At 40.7% G+C, this 24,688-nt stretch overlaps 1 protein-coding gene across 7 annotated transcripts in view; it reads left to right on the forward strand.

The window, feature by feature from the left end:
- The window catches only part of px (plexus), a 98,745-nt gene that overhangs the window by 40,146 nt on the left and 33,911 nt on the right, over positions 1 to 24,688 (forward strand). For 5 of the 7 annotated variants that reach the window (XM_064687490.1, XM_064687491.1, XM_064687495.1 and 2 more), the window contains 9 exons: positions 482 to 701; positions 766 to 1,007; positions 6,040 to 6,173; positions 6,239 to 6,541; positions 6,610 to 6,802; positions 9,295 to 9,419; positions 9,487 to 9,705; positions 9,768 to 9,909; positions 9,968 to 10,043. In XM_064687490.1, coding sequence (XP_064543560.1) covers positions 482 to 701; positions 766 to 1,007; positions 6,040 to 6,173; positions 6,239 to 6,541; positions 6,610 to 6,802; positions 9,295 to 9,419; positions 9,487 to 9,705; positions 9,768 to 9,909; positions 9,968 to 10,043 — 1,654 coding nt within the window. Of the gene's footprint in view, positions 1 to 63; positions 82 to 481; positions 702 to 765; positions 1,008 to 5,549; positions 5,715 to 6,039; positions 6,174 to 6,238; positions 6,542 to 6,609; positions 6,803 to 9,294; positions 9,420 to 9,486; positions 9,706 to 9,767; positions 9,910 to 9,967; positions 10,044 to 24,688 lie in introns of those variants that run through there. The other 2 variants (XM_064687493.1, XM_064687494.1) reach the window with 2 other exon arrangements.

Here is a 24,688-nt window from a genome sequence, read left to right on the forward strand (position 1 = left end):
TTTCACTTTAGGGACATTAGCATCTAGATAGCTGGGCTCATTCTGTTACGAATTTTGACTGTTGTATGTGAAAATTCACAAGTGCGTTAATTGATTTTAAATAGCCACACTCTCGTATTTGTATTTCACACTCGAATTGTGTGACTTCGAGTGTTATTTTAAAATGGAAAAGGGGTATATTGAAGCAGAGAATATAGATATAGAATATTATATCTATAAGTTGAGTAGTTAGTTGGAAAGTGTTGCCTGGGAGAGTAAGATCCCGCTCCTCTTCTCTTGAAACCAAAATTCACAAGACATTGGATGTTGATTCGTTGAATAAGTTGCTTGGATCGGCTTTACTGTCTCTCCGGCTTGGAAGGCAGCTTAATGAGTTTGCCTTAAACTGATTAGCATTGATTAACGCGATGGCGCTAACTGTTGGCCTGACCTGATCCCTACTAAAGTGTTCTCACTCTTTCTCTCTCTCTCTTCGTTGCAGGCCGCTCACACGCCGGAGTCGCAGCGCTCTTACATGTTGCGAAAGCGCTCGGCGCCGGCCACGGAACGGACGACCTTTGTGTGCTACACTTGTGGCACGGACACGCCCTCCTCGCAGCTGCGACTCGTCTACTGCTGCCCCAACACGGAACGGGAGCCCTACTATCCGTTCATCAAGACCATGAAGGTCTTCAAAAACGCTAGTCCCATTAGCCCGCAAGGTGAGTTTGCCCCCGCCCGGCGGTTGAACACAATGAACTGCAACCAACTTTTTTGAATGCTTAGGCATGGTGCAGATCTGCGCCGGATGCAGCGAGAAGCACACGAGCCTGGCAGAAGGCGGCCTCCCTGTACCTGCTGCGACCAATTCGGAGTCCGGAGCAGCACCATCCCTGGAGTCCAGTTCGGCCATGTACAGCGGGAGCGGCGCCATCGCTGGCAACAATGTGACGACGTTTGTGGGTCGCAATTCGCCGTCGGAAAAGTCGCTCGCCAATTCGGACTCCACGAGCAATGTGCGCTTCAAGGTGAGCCATCCTCTATCCGATATGGGGCATTCCCAAAGCCATCAGGTGCAGCAGCCTGATCCGGCTAAGAACCACATTTCCGACGTTCCTATTGCCAGTTCGAATTGGTTTTGTCTCCTGCAAACAAATCGCTCTGCTTGTCAATAACAATTTGTAATTTTTTTATGGGCAGCTTCGATTAGTTTTCCATTTTCTTCCATATATATATGCACATATAATTGTCTGTGTGCGTGTGTGTATGTGTGTGTGTGTGCAGTCGTAATGCCGTATCGCCCTGTGGGCATACATGGAAATTTACTAGCTGTCGATTGCAGCAGGAATTGAGTGTATATATAATGCGAGGCATATAGGAAAAGCGATTACACATCGTGTGGAAAAACAAATATAATCGCTGAGCACGGCAATGATCGACTACCAACTACCCTAAACAATCAAAAAATAAATTATATAATTCAAGATAGTTTATATATTATATAATTCAATCAATATAGATATATATTTAACTGGGATATTTCTTGAAACTTAAATATTTTAAGTCTGGGAAAAAAATGATCTTAATATCATATTAGAATTCGTTTATAATTATGTCATGTTATTATTTGTAGTACAGGGTATTTGAAAAACGCACAAACACAGCCGCGCATAATACAATAAATGGAACTTAGCGTCTGGGACCGTGTCGCGCTAATGAGGGCAACTCTGGACGCGATAACACCTCGGAGACCTCTGGCCTCTGCTGATAACCGAACGAACCCGAGAGCATTCCAGAAAGGTGACGACCTGCCTCGTCGGGCAGAGAGACAGACAGACAGACAGACAGACAGACAGCGAGACAGTCAGATGGACAATTGGACAATGGACAGACTAATGGCGGGACATGTTGAGTAATTCATTTGCATGCTGAAGGTCGGGCGCAGCGATATCAATTATGTAGAATATACGAGCTGTGCCTGGCGGAAAGAGCTGATAAGGACAGGAGGGGCAGCTTCATTAGTTGCCGCTTATCATCGCGGTGCGTGGTGCGCGTGGCGATGGGCGAGGGGCTAGGGGCGAGGCATGGGCCAGCCGAGCAAGTCGAGTGTCAACATGTTAACCAATTTGAGTCAACAAATGTCAAGATTAGATTGGCCCAGCCGCATGCTCACGGCAGCTCCGCATGGCCATTGCGGGCGTTACGGGTGCCGGGGGTCCGGGTGTCCGGAGTGCGGTTCCATTGCCCATGTGCGCTTTAATTACTGTTCAAGATCTGGGCGCGGCGGGGCAAATACTAAACGCAAATGCAAACAGTTCACAAACAGCACAAGTTAAACACACGACACAAAAATTAAACGAATTATTGTATAAATAAACAAAATGCGAAACAGAATCAACAGAAAGAGTTATAATAGGGAAAAGGCGGCTAACTTCGTAGAACCGTAGAACCGTATTATCGTCTAATCGTAATACCCAAAGTGGGTAAACTTGGACAAGTCGGCCTGTAGACATCTGGCCCTAACCGGTTTCGCTGATAGATATGCCACAGTGTGTTTTGTTTAAACACGTTTATTTATAGCCAGCTTTTTGCTTCAAGTAGTTTATTTATTATTTTGTTATTTCTCTCTTTGGTTAAATACGTTTATTTAATGATTTAGTTCAAACTTCGAGAACTCTTAACGACAACAATAACAATAAATCAATTCAGCTTTTTATTTTTGTTGCTTCTTAATTGATTGTTAATTCTTCGAATCTGACAATTTTTATAGTTGTCTCTTGACTTTTTGTCATAATTAATCTATGCGAATTTTTTGCATGCCAATCTGTAGACTTCCAAATTAAATCGATTCTTCAGAGATAATATAATTATATAATTGAAGCAGAATCATAATAAAACTTGCGAAAATTATTTCTCTTGAGCTCATTTACATGACTAGAGTTTTTAGATGAAACCTATTGAACAGATATAAAGGTATCGGACTTTATTATATAGAAAGAACTGCTATCATCGGCACGTCAAAGATCAAAGACAATTGGCTTAGAAGAGCTTTTATACAAAGCCTCTATTTCCAACTGATTGACATTTTAAAAGAATTTGGTTAAGATGTCTTTAAAAGAAAGAAAAGTATATGATATTGATATCAAATGTTGATAAAACTCGCAAATGCCAAGCTTACAGAAAACATGGCAATAGCAGCTATTACTGTGATAATGATTCTGTATCTGTTACTATATTATAATGTATAATATATATACTTTTATAGCCTTGAAGTCCCGCATAGGCCTTGACTAGGTTTAACGACATTTTTTAGCCCAACTCAAATATGGTAACATACCAAACATACAAACATGTCGCCTGTTGGGTTTCCAAACAATTGCCAAATAAATATTTAAGTTTTCGGCTCTAGAGATTCTCTCTCTCTCTCTCTCTGTGTCTCTCTCTGTGTGTCTCTAAGCCTCTCTCTATCTCCATCTAGTTCATTTGTTTGCTTCACGTGTCTTTGGGCGTGCAAATAATTGTTTAGCTGATCCAAAAATTAAATTTAAACAGGTGCCAAGGCGCATTGGAGAAACCTTTGGCCCAGTTAGCTGCAGAGCAAATGTCGAAGTATCTACGTATTTGTGGGGCAATAAATGTATCTAGAAGATACACTACCAAAATTAAATATAGATAAATGCAAATAACTGCCAGTTATCTTTAGGGGGTCGTCTCCATATTTTACCATATATGTTAATTTCTCGCAATTGCAGGGGCAACTCCTACTGATAGCCCCCGCGATCTGCTTTGAGGGTGGTCTACACACACACACACACACACACACACACACATATGCATAGCAGTTAGCTTCCGTTCGCCCGCACTGGCATTCAATTTCTTCTTAGCAGATAACAGATAATTAAAGTGTGATAATATATTGCGCAAACAGCTGCATGGCTTGTCATTCAAGTTGCGCAAATAGCAATAAACATAATGCCAAAATAAATATATAAACAAGCTCGCATACCTATCTAGCTGCCTATTTTAGTTAAGCGTCAGAGAAGCCATCATTGCGATTTGTTCCCCTGTGCACAATATTTCAATTTCGTCACAATCTAAATATATGCATATGAATCCATTGAAAATGGATTAAATAAAAGATACAAACTTGTTGAACGAGTTGAAATATATATAGAAATATATATTCTCCTATATATCATTGTTTCTTCTCCTACATTTTCAAAATATCGATAGAGGTTAGATACAGCAAGGTTTATATTAAGGTTTCTATATAGCATATACAGATTCACAGTGTTACACCTTAGGGATGTCTCCGCCGGATATCCCCAGCTCGTTTATTGATGCTGAGTTAGAATATATATACTTTATGTGGTCGGAAATGCGTTCTTCTATAATACTCTCCGCAAGGGTATTAAATAAATTCTTTAAGGTAAATCCTTCGGATATTTTTTACTTAGTATCAACAGGAAGCTATGCAAACTAGTCCATCAGCAAAGCCTGTACTCTGCGTCACGGAAGAGGCTTATTTAGTGCAAATGACATTTAAAAGTCTTTGAAAAACAGGCTTCTATACAAAACTCACAGCTTTTATAGACGAGCGAGGGATCACGCGGCACCTTTGCTTGTCAAACTCGGAAAGTTTTTCAGTATATCTTGATTATTTTATTATGATCCATATTTAATCACTGCAGTAAACTATTGAAGTAGATTCAAAATGAGTGCCTCTGTCTGTCTGATCGTAGTTTACCAACAAATTGGTTAACTCTCTTTTCGCTGTTAATGATAGCCCGCTTAATAATCGTTCACTTCTTGTTGGCCATAATTTCTATAATATCGGTTTTTTCGTGTGTGGGCAATTTGTTGAAGAATCGATGATAATGATTATGCTCACGCATTTAGAAGATTCTATTGAGGGATCGGACACGTTTTTGTTGTGCCACTGAAAACGCTATGAAATCGTTTTCACGGGTAGGTTGCCTTTTATGGCAGCCGGGCTTTAATGGCACTTGATGATAAACACACTCGTGCAGTTGAGTATTTTAAGTAAAGCGTATTATGGGAAAGCCCGAGGACTTTGGCACAAATTCAAATGCCGAGTCATTGTAGGGTAGGGGACGTACATACTTTACTAGAGTTGCGGCGCCTACAAGCAGTTCGAGGGTTCTTCAGATTTCAAACGCAGTAGCAATTCGAGTCGTTAGAAAATCTCAGCTGCGCACAAATTAGCAAACATAGAGAGCTTCAAATACGCAATAGGAGTTACCCGGCGTTGCACAGTCTTTCTTTAAAATTAATAACTAGTCCAATAAATTTATATCCTAGAGCGCCTCTTAATAAACTCCATCTCTCAAATTAGTTTGAAGCAGATCGGATCAGATGAATCTCCTACAATACTTAGTATTGTTTCTTCATAAACTCTACACAAATAATTTGGTAGATATGTTATCTAATAGTAAAATAATCTAAAAAAGTGGAGGAAATTTGGAATACGATTTTAGTATCTTGCGGTCATATAAAGATCTCATTAGTTGATTTTCAATCGAATTGTGATTTATGTCACCCTTGAATATCAGTCATAATTTATCATCCACAAATTGTAATTGAGTTCGATGTAGTTCGAGGAAAAACCAGTTTGGCCCAGTTAATGTGATTCGATTAAAGCAGCTGCACTGATAACACACAAATTGAAGCCTTCTATCGGAAGAGGAGGTGCCTTACATTGAGTCCAAAGCAAGGTAATCGTAATGCCAAGCTGATTAGAGCTCGTACTGGCAGGTTCGACTCCCATAAATGGTATAGGGGCCCGGGCCGGGCCGGGCCGATAAGAGTGAATAGTTCTCACCGGTTCCAGGCGGTTGGGGAGCTAGATTTGAGTGGTGCCTCTTGAATGGAAAATCAATTGTTCGAAATATTAAATAATACATAAGATAAGATAAGTTGCGTAGAACGCGTTCCATGTGCGCTGCTCCATGTTTTTCTTGTCTAGCTCAATTTTATTTTTAGTATGCGCGCATATGTTCGTTTACGCTAACTGACTATACTCTAAACTCTCTATTGCAGCCATACGAAACGAATTCCAACAACTCGAACTCAAACACGGCGCGCGACTTCAAGCAGATTCGACGCACCGACTCCAGACCGAGTTCGCCCAGCTCTACACAGGGACACATCGAGAATGGACATGCCCAGTACCCGTAATATGCTCTGCTTCCACACTATTGTGATCAACTACTAACAGATATATCTATTTTGCTTACAGCTGCTCCATTTGCAAGGTGCTCTGCCCGTCCAACAAAATGGATTGGCTCTCCACCAGTGCCGAGCACATGAATTCCCATGCCATGCACTTTCCCTGCCTCAAGGCCAATGCCAGCAGCAGTAGCAACGGTCTTACCAATAACAACAACAACAACAACAACAGCACCAATAATAATAATAATAATAATAACAACAACAACGAGTTGAACAGCAATCGTGTGCTGGCCTGCAAGGATTGCATTAACTACTTAACCAGCCAGTGGGAGACAATGGATGCGGAGCGTGTACCTTTGGAGCACAGGAGGTCACACATTATACACATTATACATCAATTAGCCAATTTGAGCCTAATGAATTACTCTTGCCTTGCAGATACAACATTCCCTCGCCGATGATGACCTCAAGCTCGCCGAATGGATCTCGCCATGGCGCCATGAGTACCTGCACTCCGCCCTCAACACCATCCGTTTCCTCGTCAACCCCTGCCAGCACCTCAATCTATTGTTTTCTGTGCGGCCTGCACTCGGATCTAACGCTAGCCAGAATCCTGTATGGCAGCAAAGAGGTAAAAGGATGCTAATACATCTCTTAAGAGACAGAGAAAGAGAGAGAAAGTAGAGATTAATTGATTAAAATCGCGGTTTTAAGCTTAGGTTGAACAACATTTGGGAGACGAAGGTGTATATGAATTAATATAACACCCAGTCTAATTCTACGAATTTTTAATGAGGTCATCCGGAGTCTGCTAGAATATGACAGAAAGCGTCACCAGGATCCCAGTTAACTCAACTGAGCACAATCAACTTTTTTATTAATCAAGAAATCTTGACGATACTTGTATTTGATAGTTTTACTATTATCCTTACATAAAAGCTAATTCTTATCAATATCGGACAACTATATCATATAGCTTTAAAGTAAAAATCGGGCGTTAAATGAGTTCTTGTTTGGAAACCTTTTCGGTTTTTCAAGATATCTTTACAATACATATCTGAATATTTGTTTGGATAACAGATATATTTTATAAGAATGAGCAACCTTAAATTAAGTTTGTGTATAAAAATATCGCTGTTTGTCTACGTAGGGAAATATGTCGCAAATCTAATAGTTTGCTGCTATTGGAAACATCGAAAGTAGCTTATAAAATTGTTATTAACCCCAATTGTCTCAATAATAATATACGTTAAGATACTGACGTTAAGATCAGACAAACATGTATCTATTAACAAAAAGTTAATGTAATTTTCGCTTAAATTGTTAAAAAGAATATGTGCATTCTAGTTGTTAGGTTTATTCCCTAACACTATGTATTATGAATTAGAGGATAGTTTTGCCTGCATTAAGACGCGAAACTTGCACTTGCCAGAAACTAAACATTATCATGTTGGGCACCAATCAGATTAATTTTGATCATGTTTAAACACTTGTAACGTTAAGTTCTCCAGTTCTTACATACAGAGTATTGCAAATCTTGCATTTGGATGATCAGTGTTGCTTATGCCTCATAAGCTCTGAATTTTGTTCAATGCGTTAACCCTATAAGAATTTAATAGTTGACCTATTATGTCGACGTGAGTAATATGACAGATATATCAATGTTAGAAACTGATGTACTATGTACTATGTACTACCTGTAAGAAAAATATGAAAAGACTGCATTGCATAAAAACTGTCTGAGCAAGGATATATGAACTCTATAGGATTAAAGATGTTTTCTTCTACAACTTCCACAATTACAGACAATATAAAAGCACTCTCCACAAGGCAAGGATCCCAATGTATAGAATAGTGTTAAATCAGATTTATCACATGCAGTATACTAATGAAGCCCCGTTTAAGGTATAATAGGTACTATAAGCACGCCAGCTTACTGTTAAGCCCCACGAATTTTGCACATTTATAAATATAAGTCTACTAATTAAGATAAGATTATGAATCATACTCGCGCTATAAATTGCAGTGTACATGAACGAACTAATTATGCAGATAAAAGTATCAGTTAGTATGATGGGAAATAATCTATTGCGACCCGATGTTTCCAATAGCACTCATAGAGAATTATAATATATGGAATATAATATAGACTGCGTGCATCGCTCGGCTAGACAATTTATCAGTTTTGTTACTATGTAATTAACTGTATGCACAAAGTATATTATTATACGATTGTAATCAATTCTGAATTAGCTTGTTATAGATTAAAATATTAATGCACAAGCAAGTTTATAAAAAGATTTTGTTTACTTGTAAACGTTTCTTTCACTTTGATTTACTAGAAATTCGAATTAACTGAGCGAAATGTGCATTTTAATTGAATCTCTTGTCGGATCTGTCATTTCAATAACAAGCGAATAATGTTCTTATCTTTATTGCTTTATGCAAAATAATTTGCTGAACTAAATACTGTAAACCACTTTTAATCTTGTTACCGGCATATCCAACCTTATGAATGTAAAGTATTATTTTAGTCATAAACAGTACGAGAAGTATTTGTAAGCTGGACACTATTGCCTTCAGCTAAGCCTGGGATTCTAACCCGGTTATTAGTGGTTCAGATGGGTAATAGACAAATCATATACTGGTCTCCTAAATATAAGTACACAATCTATCTCTGGTAAAATTAAGATTTTTGCATAAAATATAATTTAGTTATATAGGGTAGCTTATACGGTCGACTAGCTCTTAGAGGCCAAATGTTTTTCCTTAACTTGACATGTATGATTAGCTGTATGCACTTGAAAAGGGTACGGATCTATTGGATTTAGCTAGAAAATAAAATATGAAGTATCATTATATATGCACAAATATGTTAAGCATCAGTTAACTATTTAATACTTATGTGATAATATATTAAGTAAATGCTAAGATTATATTAGATTGTGGCTAATCTCTCCAAGAATCAATTGATAAGCATCAGATAAAAATGCTACGTTTATATTAATTTAATAGTCAAGAAACAATTTAATGATTACATCAGCTCTCGCCTCTTAAAGTTACGTTTTCTTATAGTCAGTTAATTACTATACTAACCCAATTTCTTTTTTACTTCCCTTGCAGGGCTCGAGACCTTATTTTCCACTGTTGCTGAAACACAACTCTTTGCCAAATGCTGAGCAGCTGAGAAACAATTCGGCTCTAGTCTGCACATTTTGTTATCATTCCATGTTGAATCAGTGGCGCAAGTGAGTCCTCCACAATTATTTGTATCCATACAAGAATACTTTTCAAGCAATTCCAAATCAATTCCAGATATGAAGCTCAAAGTCCCAGCCTCAGTCCGGCGGATAGGAAGTACAATTGGCACGACTACAACTGTCATCTGTGCGGCATTACGACTTACAGAAAGCGGGTCCGGGCTCTGCCTGTCAATGAATTCCCGTTCGTAAAGCATCAGAAGAGCGACGATGGACTCCTGCTGGAGAATGGTGAATACGCCGTGGTCTGCCTGGACTGCTATGAAAGCTTAAGGTAAATTCCTGCCCTTGTCCCTAATTTTGGATAGATAACACTAAAAGCTTTAACCCTTGCAGGCAACAGGCGTCGCAGCATGATCGCTTCGGGGTGCCCATCTCTAGGCGGGCCTACAATTGGGTGCCCCAGCCGCCGCCGCCGGAGGACAGCCCCGATGCCGCAGTGGCGCGTTTGCCCTGCGGCGAACGCTCCGATCGTATTGTGAGTAAACTGTTTACGCCAATAGAGAACTTTGTCATTCAACTTGTAATCCCTTCAGCTGATGAGCAATGCGTTGAGGCCCATTCCAAGCAAGAAGACCACGTCGCCAAAGCAATACGAAAAGTCAAAAGAAGGTAAGCGCCCCGTTCTTCGGCCCCATTTGGTAATGTGAACGCGTTTTAAGCGCTTCGAGGTGAAAGGTTCAACTGAAACCCAATTCGCGTCAATAAACTTCAATTGGTTTCACTTAACTTTGTGCGCAAACCATTTCTCCAGCACACTGTAATAGTATTAGCGCTAAGCGTTTCCATGAAACTGGGCCCCCAATTTGCGAAGTTTCCCTATTTGCCAAGCCCTTTTAAGTAGCTGCCAGGTTTATAGTTCAAATGCATTTGTTGGGAATCCCGTCTTGCACTCTCTGTGTGCTGGGTATCAGTAGTACATACCTAGCTGGCAAGAGAGAGCTGTATATAGTGTATATTTTGAACTTAGATAGAATAGGACTCTTCCACAGACAAAATCTTGGTGCATGCAGCCTGAATCCAAAGCCTTTGCTTTGGTCAAGACTTAAAACAATAATCAATAATCAATAATAATGTATTTAGCTGCCTCATATAGCAGCTGCTCAATTATGTACATTTTTTTTCTATGAATTTCCTGTTGCATTGAAAACTTTTAACTTTGTTGCATTAAATGAAAGTACACTTGAACTCTTCTGCTTTATTTTGATTGCAACTTTTGTATGTTTTTTGGTTTATCATGAATTATATGAGTGTGTCACTTTTTGACACCGAAAACTAACTTTTCCAATACCATAAAGTACATATAGATACTTGGTTTGCAATCCGAGCCGGGTCTATCCGTCATTTCATCTTTGTGTGTGCATTGATATCGGGAACTATAATAGATAGGTAACATATGTCTATATACGAATCCTAGGGGTAAGATTTTGACATGAATTTCGGCTAAAAAATATGAAGTCAGATTTAAATGCCAGATTAATATAGAGGGAAAACCATGGACAAAAAGCCAAGCCTCATGAAAATCGGTTGAGTTTTGACCGATTTATGGGAGTGGGAAATTTCGACCCATGTCTATATACGAATCCTAGGGGTAAGATTTTGACATGAATTTCGACTACAAAATATGAAGTCAGATTTAAATGCCAGATTAATATAGAGGGAAAACCGTGGATAAAAAGCGAAGCCTCATGAAAATCGGTTGAGTTTTGACCGATTTATGAAAGAGGGAAATTTCGACCCAGGTCTATACGAATCCTAGTGGTATGATTGTGACATGAATTTCGACTACAAAATATTAAGGTAGATTTAAATGCCAGATGAATATTGAGGGAAAACCATTGATAAAAAGCCAAGTTTCATGAAAATCGGTTGAGTTTTGACCGATTTATGGGAGTGGGAAATTTCGACCCATGTCTATATACGAATCCTAGGGGTAAGATTTTGACTTGAATTTCGACTAAAAAATATGAAGTCAGATTTGAATGCCAGATTATTATAGAGGGAAAACCGTGGACAAAAAGTCAAGCCTCATGAAAATCGGTTGAGTCTTGACCGATTTATGGGAGAGGGAAATTTCGACCCAAGTCTATACGAATCCTAGGGGTAAGATTTTGACATGAATTTCGACTAAAAAATATGAAGTCAGATTTGAATGCCAGATTATTATAGAGGGAAAACCGTGGATAAAAAGCCAAGCCTCATGAAAATCGGTTGAGTTTTGACCGATTTATGGGAGTGGGAAATTTCGACCCATGTCTATATACGAATCCTAGGGGTAAGATTTTGACTTGAATTTCGACTAAAAAATATGAAGTCAGATTTGAATGCCAGATTATTATAGAGGGAAAACCATGGACAAAAAGCCAAGCCTCATGAAAATCGGTTGAGTTTTGACCGATTTATGGGAGTGGGAAATTTCGACCCATGTCTATATACGAATCCTAGGGGTAAGATTTTGACATGAATTTCGACTACAAAATATGAAGTCAGATTTGAATGCCAGATTATTATAGAGGGAAAACCATGGATAAAAAGCCAAGCCTCATGAAAATCGGTTGAGTTTTGACCGATTTATGGGAGTGGGAAATTTCGACCCATGTCTATATACGAATCCTAGGGGTAAGATTTTGACATAAATTTCGACTAAAAAATATGAAGTCAGATTTGAATGCCAGATTATTATAGAGGGAAAACCATGGACAAAAAGCCAAGCCTCATGAAAATCGGTTGAGTTTTGACCGATTTATGGGAGTGGGAAATTTCGACCCATGTCTATATACGAATCCTAGGGGTAAGATTATTACATGAATTTCGACTAGAAAATATGTAGTCAGATTTAAATGCCAGATTATTATAGAGGGAAAACCATGGACAAAAAGTCAAGCCTCATGAAAATCGGTTGTGTTTTGACCGATTTATGGGAGAGGGAAATTTCGACGCGTGTGAGGAAGTTTCCATTTCGATCAGAGTCAGAGGTCCAGACGATCTAGACGGGAATGTAAGCACTCTGATAGAAGACTATGCAATAAGGTATAGTTACAATGTTTTTGTAGTTTATATGGTATTTACGCTAAGGGATATTTACAATGAAAAGGATTGAGGACATGACCTAATAGTGCAGGGTATTTAGATGATTCGCCTCGAAGGTAGGTCGCAGGAGGAAGGCGCTTCCCTGCGATGGGGTCAGGTTTCGTAAAGAGATATTTCCTTTGAAAAATTGCTTATTTTTCGCTTCTTAGTATTACCTTAATTTGAGTAAAATGCATGCGAGCACAACAATTCTACGAATTTAAATTAAGATACTGACATACATAGTTTGTATAATTAGTTTTTACGTAGTAAATATTTTGTATTTTAATTAGTTCTTTGGCTCAACGATGTCTATTCACAATATTTGTGAATTTCCATCAATCCAACCCTTTCCTAATTGCATTTCCCTAGTTTGCCTCGCAATTTGCAAAACTAACGCTTCCTCTTCATGAACGGAAAAAAAAAGAAAGAAAATGCAGGGAATGAAGCAGCAAACTGAATAAGAAATCAACTGATTAAATGCTCAATAACAAGCGAAGACCGCAAATTGGTGGGGCATGTGGAATAGGGGGAGGAGGGGGCACGGAGGGGGACGTGTTGGAGGGGAGGGCATTTTTGTGCTACGTCTGCAATAAATATTGATTTTTTATGAATTGCAAAAGACGCTGGTCGAAGAGTTCCCACTCTGTGTGTGTGTGTGTGTGTGTGTGCGGAGGGTAAATATGGCAAGGGGTGAGTGGGTGTCAGTGGAATGAGAATGAGGTGGGGGGGGGGGGGGGGTCTTATGTTCACGCCACTCACTTATTTATGCAACAGCAGCAATGGCGTCGGTAAACTTCTTCAATAAAATGCCAAAAAGGAAACATCATAAAAATAAATAAACAGAGAAACCGCACACACACACACACATACACACACAAAACCGCAGTCATACACACACATTCACACATCCTGTACACACACAAAAGGCAACTGTGGTGTTCTGTGTGTAACTTTGCACACCATTTTTTATGAAGCAACAGCCCCCAACAATCCCGACACCCCCACAAATGGCACTTCCGACAACAAGAAGCGAAGGCGACCGAAACGAGACAGAAAAGAAACGAAACGAAACGAGACGAAACGAGACGAAATGAAACGAACAAACGAGCGCCACAAGCACAAATAATAAAAGCAACAGCATAAAGTATTTCGAATTGAATTACTTCGTGTTATCCTGTCAACCATACGAAAACACTCAAGAGCATTCAACATGCCACACGCTTCCGGCCCCCGACCAAGCCCAACCACCCAACCACCCCTTACCACCCTAGGCAGTCGAAGCCACCCGAAACCACCGCGTGCCACCCATCGTTTAAGGAGTTGGCATCGATTTGCAAAAGTATATTACCAGCCCGCACTCTAAAAAACTCGAGCACAGGGAGGACCACATGCAGTTGCGTAGGTGGTGTGGATCAAATAATTGTCCCCGTGCCAATCGGTCGAGCGACCAGATAGAGTGAGAGAGAGAGAGGGGGGGGGGGAGAGGGGGTGGGTTAGCTGACAGTGCTGAATAAGTAAACATAAAACCACTGAATTTACGCTTATTGCACCCGCAAACATTTTGTTTAACACAACAAGCGACGCGTTGGTCGTCGTCGTTGTTGCCCTTCTCGCTCCCACACTTGGGTCTCTCGCACGCTCTCTTTCTCTGTCTCTGCTTAACTCTCAGTTGCACTCTCTCGCTCTCTCTCTCTCGGTCTGTCTCTCTTTCGCTTAGTGGGGGCTGCCATTTCCGGCCTCAATTTCAAAAGAAGCTCAAATTTCCACACAATTTTCCGGCTTCGCTCTTTTGCACTCTCGACTGGGGCCGCTCGCTCTCGGCCCTGTCAACCCGAGTCGACCCCGACCACCGCACACCCACTACCCACCCGTCGCACCCCTCACCCTCACCCGCAGCCCAGCCACTGACAGTCGTTTCCTCGTTGGCACTTGTTCAGTCACTCACAGCAGCTTCGACTTCGGTTGTGCTTTTCACTTTTGCGCCCACATCTTTCCCGCCCCCGCCCCCGTCCCGACTCCGTCCCGCTGCGTTCCCCGCTGGCAGTTGCCACCTTTGCCACAAAAATATTTCAAACACTTGCCAACCGACTGTCATGGGGTAGCTTGGCCCTCTGGCCACACAGCCGTTTCCGTTTTGCGTAGAATAACAGTTACATTATCCTTTTTATTGCCACACTTTCGTCGCACACCAGGCCCAACCCCCCCTAGCCCTAGACACACACACACACACAGACAGCTACCCAGACACAGACATATTTGGCTTATGGCAAGCTGCGACCTCTTCGACCCGTTTCTTCGACTTTATTGTGGCCCAACTTGGCCGGAGCTGTCAGGACAACGACGTCGTCGTCGTCGCCCGGGCTGGTAAACTGGAGGAGGGGTGAATGGGACGGAGGGGGGGGGGGTGTTAGAGTCGGGGCGTTCTCCGGAAATGTGGCAAAAAATGTGCATTTATTCTCTGAAGTTTTGCTGTTTGTGTTAACTCGAGTCGCAGTAAATTGTGGTAAACACGAAGCCAAGTGTTTGGAGTATTTACGAAGTTATGTCCCACAGTGCCGCACAGTGGGACGCATTTGCATAATTGCCAAACATGATTGCATGTTGAAAAGTGTCGTTGATGTTGTTGCTGTTGTGTCTGTCTGTCTGTTTGTCTGTCACTCAGGTTAGCTCAATAAATATTCGGAGCAGAGACTTGAGCTGAGGTGTGATGTGACCAGCATTAAATAATATACTCGAAACTTATTCGAAAATGATGAAAATTAACCATTTATCCCAATGGAAAGGGATATCTATCTATCTAAAAAATTTAAAAAAGATATCTAAAAAATTAAATAAGAAAATATGCTTTTCTGTCGAGTCTAATTTAACTAATTGTTAAATTCGATCATTAAAAATGTTTAAAAAATATGTTATTGGGACTAATTTTTGGAACTTATTGTTCTTAAGTCTTGGGTGCTTAATTCTGTTTATAAGCTCTTAAGATTTCGAAATCTCTTCTTAGCCAACTTACGCATAATTTCTTTCACATTCCCCAAACAGCTGATTTATATCACACACACACACACACACACACACACACACACGCGTGCACGCACGCGAATACAGACATATGCTTGTTGTTGTAGCTGTCAGCACATACATAACCTCAACTTACTAACGGGTGGTGGAGGGGGGTGCACATAAAACGCTGATGCGGCATGAAAAAAGATATAAATTCTGGCAATCGATGAAGATAAAATACATTTTGTAATACGCTCGTAATGCTGCACATATGTAAGGATATTGTGGGAATGGAGTCCTTGCGATGGAGCCAAAAAATATGCCAAAGGGAGGGTGCAGCTGGGGGCTGCTGAGCCTGGGGCGGGGCTTGGGCCGAGGTCAACCATTGAGTGGGCGTCTTTTGGAAGTCATTCAAGTGTGCAGTCAACGTCAACGTCAACGTCAACGTCAACTGGCTAAAAATGCGTTTGTATAAGTGAAATTTCAAGTGGCTGCTGGCAAACTTCAATATCGACTCACGTTGCACGTGTGTGTGTGTGTGTGTATGGGTGAGTGTGCGCTTGTGTGCGTGTGTATTATGTGTGTGTGTAAAACCCTTTAAAAGCTTGTTGTTGCCAGACCCATAAACGTTTAGCCCATAAGCCCTTGATGTATGGAACATAAACACCACACTTGCAAGTGCCACTCATCTGGGCTGGTCCTGGCGTATTCCAGTGGTGTTGGTGTCGGTGGTGTCGGTGGTTTCACCGGTGGTTGCTGCTAACTGAAATCCAATGTGCGTTGCTCGTAACCGGGGGTCTCGTGTCTCGGCAACCGAGAACCGGCAACCGCAATGTCAATAAATATGTTACGCTTGAGTCGTCTTTTTATACCCTGAACCCATTTCAAATGGGTGATAATGGGTATATATGTTTTAAGCAAATGTATGTAACAGACAGAGAGAGAACTCTTCAATCTTATTAAGTATATTAATATCAGGAATGTATGTCCCTCTCTCGAAAGAATTTTTTTACTTTCTTGCTCACCCGTCGATTTATTAAGTATACGCAATATGGTGCCATTTTTAGACCCTGAAACTTATATTAAAATCGGATTTGATATACGTAGGCAAGTCAATCAGGCATTTCCCAGGGTATATCCCGTTCGAGCACTCTCGAATCCGACCTGTTTCAGTTGTGTGAGTCTGGCTAGTTGGTTACTTGGGCGGGTTTTTGGGCTGGTTGCTTCGCTTGGTTGGCAATTTGGCTAAACATATTTGTTTGGTATTTTTGCTTGCCTTGTTTTTTGAAAGATTCGTCACGAGATTGGCATTTTAGGCTTAAGTCTGTGTCTGTGTCTGTGTGTGCGTGTGTACACACTCGAAATTCCTTTGTCAAATTAGAAGCACAGTAATTTTGCATTCGAGTCCATGTTATTCAATAGATCCATGCCCTTCCCCCTTCCTATTGACATCGTTTCAGATTTTCTCTGATTTGATTTGATTTTTCCATTTTGTGAATTTTTGGTTCTTAAATACCCTGTACCCATACTAATTGGTAAAGGTATATCTTATAATAAGTATCAACAGCCGTAACAATTTGAACCCGGAAGATCAAAATTTTGAAAATATATTCCAAGGTTTGAGCCATTGCTTGAACCGTTAACCGAGCATTTTATGGTATAACTTCGATCTGAGAACAGAAAATCTCTTAGTCGAGTACTCTCTGTAACGTGTATTAAAAGTTACGCATTTCCATTCCCATCGAGCGGAAACGAGTCCGATAACAAACCTTCCTTTTTTCCTTTATACGCATATACGAATGTGTAAATACATTCACATATACATACATATATAGATAGGATCCAATATAAGTGAATTTTTGTTCCTCCCAACTTGTTATGCAAGCTAGAAAACACACAACGAATATTAAATTCGTTTATTTGGTTATATTTGTATGTATGCATGGAAATTATGTAAAACTCTTGTTCAAACTCGCATTGGGCTTGGGGTAGTTATCAAGCTTATTTTAAAATTAATAAATATCTAGATAAGTTCAGTTATATGAGATAAGCTCGATTGTAGGTTCATAAATGGTGTTTACGGTTTAAGATAGGGATATAACCATAAATATATACACTAAATTTAATAATTAAACGATCTGACTCTGAAATTTTTGTTTTGTTTTTTATAAATGTTAATTGTTTTGGATCAAAAATCGGAAAATTTATAAGCTTGCGTTGTCGTTTTACAGGGTATAACAAGAGATTTAAGAAGTGTAGAGCAGTAATCGTGTATAAATGCTTTAAGGAACGGATAACGCGATTTTCTTATCCGCTCACTCTCCTTATCCGTTTGTTGTTGTTTGTATTGCCGTCATCGTACATACATACATATTTACATCTATAGTTGTATGTGCGCCTTGTGTTTGTTTGCCTTTGTTATTGTATGTGTGTGCAAAAGCACACGATTTAAAATATTTTCTGGTTTTCTTTGCCATCTGTCTTTGGGGTAGCAAAGTTCCCCCTTCCCGCTCCCGCTTACGGTCCGGCACATAGACAAGGTGCAGTGCAAGCATAGTCGCGCTCGCATTCACAGTTATTGCAGTTCTTCGTGTGCTTTAGTTTGCATTGTTGTTGCTTCTGTTTTGTTTTTATTGCAGCTTTCATTTGCCTGCCCACTTACCGTCGCTCTGGCATTCGCAACCTGAGCTTATGCACTGCCGCCGCAAAGGCAGCGCAGGCAGGAGAGCTTCTTTCTCTGCCGTCGTCCGTTTGTTTATTTGCCTGTGTGTGTGTTGGGTTGTGTTAGCGCCAAACTGATTTACTGTTATAAATATTTGCTCGTGAGCTTTTTAAGTACTTTTTCTTTTCACAAGGCCCGCCGCCTGGTTGGTTGGTTGCCTTGGATTTTTGCCACGTTTGCTTTTGCATATTCATTCGGCTGTGCGCTCTGTTTGCCGTGTTTGCTTTTTAGCTGCCCGCTCACCCGCTCCCGTTTACCCGCTCGCTCGTTTGCCCGTTTCTGTTGCATACTTTTCAGCGTAATTTTTATTGAATCATGTACCCCAACATCGCGGCGACTTGGTCTATTCTTTGTGTTCCTTCTTTTGTACCTTTCTTCATTTACCGGTTTCACTCGCACATTGTGCAAACGTGTTTTGTGTTATTCCCAACGACTGGTCTTGGGTCCTGCTGCTGTCCGAGTCAGCTTTGTTGTTGTTTCCTGCTTTCGTTTCGTGGATATGTACTTATTTCTGTGATATTATTGCCGTTACCGCCGCTGCCACGTCACGCTCCCCAGGGGAATCATTTTGCATTAACTGAGCAAATAACCAACTTTGTTATATTTTCGTCTATTCATTTCATTCCGTTTGCTTTCGCCGAAGGGCCATTTGCAAAGCAGCCCAACATTTGCGTTGTTATTTGTAACGGTGCTGCTTCTGGTTCTGGTTTCGTTTCTGCTTCTTAATCTGGTTTCCTTTCCTTTTTTATCGGGTGGGTTTTGTGCTTCTACTTCACTGGGCATTTACCCTGTTGTGCTGTTTGTTTGCGTCCACAAGTGTACCTCTGTGGTTGTGTGTGTGTGCGGGTATTTCTGTATTTGTATGTGAAATTGAATGCTCAATTGAGCACTTAATTAGCAAAAACAGTTTTTAATGACGACACGAAAGCTTTTATACCTTGAATGCACTCCTGTGGGCAACCGGGTGGGTACACTGAACAAAATATTGTAGGTTAAATAATATGTATACGTATTTTAATAATAAAATAAATTGTATATAATTTATTTGCTATATATCCATTTGCTATACACCCATGTTAATAGGTACATTTAAAAATATTCACATATTTGAATTCCCATTGAATTTTCGCTCAGTGTAGCAGCAGTTCTTATGTTACTGGTGGTTGCTTGTTAATTCTCATTTGTACATCACTCGAGTCGCCCCTGTTCACAAAGGTTGCCACGTCACGCACTCTCAAGCACGCGCCAGGCATCCCTTACTCTCTGAGTCGCTCACACACATACACACACACACATACACACACACAAACACAAAAAAACACATTTTTTGGCGTAACAGCCGTAATTGTCGATGTGATTAATGTGTTTTTAAGTGCGTCATTTTGAGCATATTATGAGTTTATAGGGGTTAATTTCCACCCAAGTACTTTGCATGTTGCCTCTGGCATTTTAATTGAATTGTTGCCATTGCTCCGCTGTTGTTATTGTTGTTGTCACTGTTGTTGTTGTTGCTGTTGCTGCCGGCTGGTATTTATTACAGTGCCTTTTCGCACGGCATCACGATTTTTTAATTAACACACTTCGACTTAAGTGAAAACGTGAACAATTGATGAGATTTCATAACACATTGGCACGATTCCTGTACTCCATTCCAACCGATTCAATTGTTACATTATTTAACCATAAAAGTTCGACAGCTACAATTTGAAATTAGCCAGTTTTGAAATATCAAAATATATCGCAATAAACGACCCTAAGTATTCAAACATTTTTACGAGTACATTTCATTTGTCAATGGAAACGTGGGAGGAAAAAAAAATGTTTTTTCTCTTAAAGTGGAGGAAATATAATATGCTAGTGTATGTTAACTCCTATTAGTATATTAAAAAAAATTTAAAAACAACGTTTTTTCAAGTAATTTCCTTTCGCGAGAAAGGGTGGAAAGAGAAATCTACAGAAGGAAATAATAAATACGTGTTTTACTGCTCCAAAAAATCTTTTAATCGCAGTTTTCACAGAGAAGACTTGGATTTTGTGAAAACTGTGAAGCACGTCCTCAGCGAATTTTCCTAAATATCCTTGGCAATAAATTTCAAGCCCATTTATACCTAGATTTTCCGAAAGGTGTGAAAACCCCTGAAGTGGATTTGAGCAAATATCCTTAAAAATTAAGTTTCTGTAGCTGTCATTGAGCAGGATAAATGTAAAATATAGTTTTAATGATGTTTTCATTAACAGTTTTTCCTGTCCTTATTTTAAAGAAATTTCGTTATCGTTGCTTATTTTAATTAAATTTGTTTCGATAGTTTTCCCCTCTTTTTTTTTTGAACTGTGGTATGGATGATTATTGCATACTTTGAAACAGTTTGTCGACAATTGGACAAATTTCAATGTCTGTTAACTCCGGCCACGCACGGCTGCCCTTTGGAAATTTGGTTCCAGTCAACTCCGTATCTTTAACACAAGCGTGAATAAGATGGACTGGAATGGGATAGGAGCACAAACATCTGTACGTGCGTCCATACGGGCTTTGTTTGGCTTTGGGATATTTTTGGATTTTGGTTTTGCAAATGGATTTATAACCCCTTGCGTGATTTTATAGGCCCTTTAGCCATTGTTCAAATAACCCAACGCACCACGGCACCACGGCTGGTCCTCATCTCTCTACCATTCCACTGTTCCAATCCCAATATCGCTCCACTTGGGAGTTCCTGTTCCCTTGCTTGTATATGCGTGTGCTCAATAGAGCGCACCTTGAGTGTGCATTGGACCTGGAGCTGGTTCTATCTGTGGCTCTGGGGTGCTCTGTTGGGCTTCTCGTCCCTGCTTGGCTGCCTGTGCCGACATTCTAATGAAATTTGAGGAACGGATGTGTATGTAAAACCAATAATAAGACGAGATGAAATCAGTTGAGATGAGGAAGTAGGCCTCGTGGCCAGCCAGCATGTGAGCTCATGCCAAAACGGTTAACAAGTGGTGCGTGTATCAATTCAATTGAATTTGCAAATGTTGTTGTTGCCCACCGATGCGTAAAGTCGACAGGCAGCAGGCAGCAGCCAGTATTCCACAAGAACAACCTCAACTAGCTCGGAAGGCACATACAGTTTGTTATTTGCGATACGCCCAAGAACCACTTGATGTTTGTCTTTAGATTGGGTCTGGCCCACTACCCAGGCGCCTCTCCCGGGTTTGTCCGCCCCCAATGGGCAAAGTTGGGCCAACATCAAAGGGGATGGGACTTGCCTGAGTGCGAGATTATACGGCTAAGAAAGCGTATCATCATTTTGGCTAATACATGAGTCCAACTGTATCTCAAATGTGGTGAACGAAATAATATTCCATACGAACAGAATCCTTTCATATAGATTTCTCTGCTTATAAATTTACAGTCTTCTTTTATCCTATTTTCTACTCAATTTTGTTGAACCAACTTGTGCTTTGCTCATTAAAAACAACCGAGTTAATGTAACTTATGTTTAAACTTAATAGCTAGATCAGCTAAGTTTGGTACGTACGTTCTTAAAACTTATACGAAATTCAATATGGTATCAGTTTTTTGATAAGTGCTACTATTTATGTATATATTTATTTTAGAATATTACAAATGAAACGAACCTCGTTACAGGGTATTTGCATGTCGAGCAGTTTGTACTTTACTCACCTCAAGCTGCGTGTACTAAAGAAAAGTTGTTTAATCGTTTATTGTGTCGAGGCTTTAAAAACTTTCTGTTAGTGCGAAAGCGGAAAGCCAAAGGCAATCAGCGAGCTGGAGCGTGAGAAGGAAAGCCCGTGGCTAGAGGGTGGAACAGAAAAATCAGATGCTACATCAAATGGAAGCCACCTTCCATGTCGTCCTCGTCGTGAACTGCTGGGTGGTGGGTGACTTGGTGGCTGGTGGATGAGGGGATTTGTGGGGGGGGGGGCATCATCCGTGGCCTCTGCGTCACTTTGACGACCTCGTCGCTTATCCTGCTGCACCTGAGCTATTTCTGCACTTTTCACATTTGCACTGCAGCTGGCCCCGCCCCCGCCCCGCATGCTCCTCGGCCCGTATTTTGGCCAATGCACGTTGGCATTTCCACGCTTTTCCAACGGCTTTTATATATATATACATTTTTTTTTGTTATTCTTTTTTTTTTTTGTTTTTGGCCCTGATGGCGCGTAGTTTGCCATAAAAGTTTCGCAGCCAGTAAGGATTTTTATTAGGTTTTCCATGTTCTCCATTTTCCACGCGCTTTTCACATGCCAGGCAGCGCCGCAGCCGAAGCTCGGGTTTATTGTTATGGCAACATCGTAAAAATGTATCATACTCGTAGTTGAAAACAACAACTATAGCATATCCAACAACAGCAACAACAACAACAACAACAAGGCGACACAAAACAAAGTTATCGCATTTTTATGACAATTTGACGACAACTTTCATTGCAATTTTTAAGGTGGTGTGCTTTTTCCACCTTCCCCCACCCCCCTTTCCTCACACACACACATCCGTCCTTTGATAGCGTGTGTAGTTGTGATTTTTTGATTACTTGACGGGGTCAGGAAGGAGCAACAAGAAAAGGCGTGGCAGCTGTCAGATGCATTAAATGTATGAAACAGTATGTTCCTTTCTTAAGTATTACATAACTTAATAAGCTGTCACATACTTGTGTGTAATATGATTCTATATAACATAAAAGAGAAGCTAACCAAAACCAAAAAACTATTTGTTATTAAAAAATTTGAAACGTGTCTCAAATTAGTTGCCATGAAGATTTTTGGGAATGCGCTTAAGGCCAAAACTTCGCTTGAAGTTGGAAGCCGATCGGATGACATACATTTTCAAAGATTTTTGTGAAAATTGTTTTAAGACGTGTTTCATAGTTTCCTCCAAATCCACACTACTTGCGAGAAAAATGCCTGTCAATGTAACCAACTTTTGGTTTTTAATTCAATGAGCTTCAAACTTTTTCAAACATATTTGTATAAAAAAAGATTCAGACGTGAAGCGGATGGATTTCAATTTTCCACAGGTGGCAAATATTGTCTAAAGCTAGGTCCAAGTACTTGAAACGGGCAAGGCTGGGAAGTACCAGAATTGTCTCGTTCTTGCTCCTATGAGCTGAGAAATCTGGTCAAATCCCTTTCTCCAAAACAGATACTTATCGATTTTGAAGATAGTGTGGACATTTCGATTATTTAAAATAATCTTGATCTCTCCAAGAATATATAAACCTTATGGGGTCGGAGATTCCACCATCTAGTTGTGGGTAAAGGGTAAAATTGAAAATATATATTGTCGAAAATAATTCAATTCTCATAATCAAACGAGCCCAAAAATGTCTGGAGCAATTTCTCATTTTCGAGTCCAACTTTGGAACTCAAATGTGCAGTCCACTCGCTTGTGGACTCTTTTGTCTATTGCAACAATTTGAAGTCAAATTATATTTGTGAATAGATAAAATCCGAAGGACTCTTCAAATTTGGTAAACAAACGCAAAGGAATTGGGAATTCAGATTTGATTTTATGAGTTTGGTTCTTTAATTGATAAAATCCGCAGAGGTTGGAGGCAACAACAACAACAAAAATGGCTATGGGTAGAAGACTTTTGACCAAAAAATGTATCTGCGTTAAATTCCTTGCTGGCCACATACTCTATTAGTTGAAAATAACCCAAGTTGGGGCATCTGAAAAATGAGCATGAGCCAAAGTCAGGACCGCAACAGAGCACAGCACTGAAATAGCCGCTGAGTGGGTGAAAGTGGGTGACTTGTTGTGCGCGCGTGCGTGTGTGTGGGTGTGTGGGTGTGTGTGCGTGGTGAGTTTCATGCTGTGTCTGTGTGGCGACGCTTGCCATATGAAAATATTCTCACATTTGAACTTCGAACAGGAAACACTAAAACGCAACAACAACGAGGGAACTAACCATGAGCACCACCCACTGGCCCCACCCACAGGCTCCCCCGTTCAGGGAGTCAACCGATTTGGAACGCAATGCTGCTGGCATTCACAAGCCACGCAGAAACTCTCCCAGTCATGCACGACGAGCTGCGTCCGCAGTGGCCAGGTCTGAGCCTGGGCCCTGTTCTGCAACCGAGCAGTCGTGCCATCCTCTCGTGCACGGGCAGTGGCAGCCACCACCCTGCACCACCCGGCACCCACCTGTCTAATCGGTGTTTGTTAGTATATAAATCTAAAAGCTAATCCGCTTGTATTTCCGCTTGGGCGCTGTGAGGTTAGACCGGAAATTCCGCTCTATATGCAGAATGCAGCAGCAGCAGCAGCAGCAGCGACGCCTGCGCCAACGTCGACATCGACATCGGGTTCGGCATTGGTGTCGACGACGGAAGTCGAGCTCTGGCTGAGGCTACGACTCCGACTCCGACTCTGGGAACTGTCCGCGTTGTTGCTGCTTGTTTAGGGATTTGTTGTGGCAGCGTACAGTACATTTGTTCGTCCTAATGCCTGTGTGCGTGTGTG

Source organism: Drosophila montana, unplaced genomic scaffold (assembly GCF_035044405.1).
Source record: "Drosophila montana isolate Dmon_TW-CO22-7 unplaced genomic scaffold, ASM3504440v1 contig_3200_1, whole genome shotgun sequence".
In the NCBI taxonomy this organism is placed as follows: Eukaryota; Metazoa; Arthropoda; class Insecta; order Diptera; family Drosophilidae; genus Drosophila; species Drosophila montana.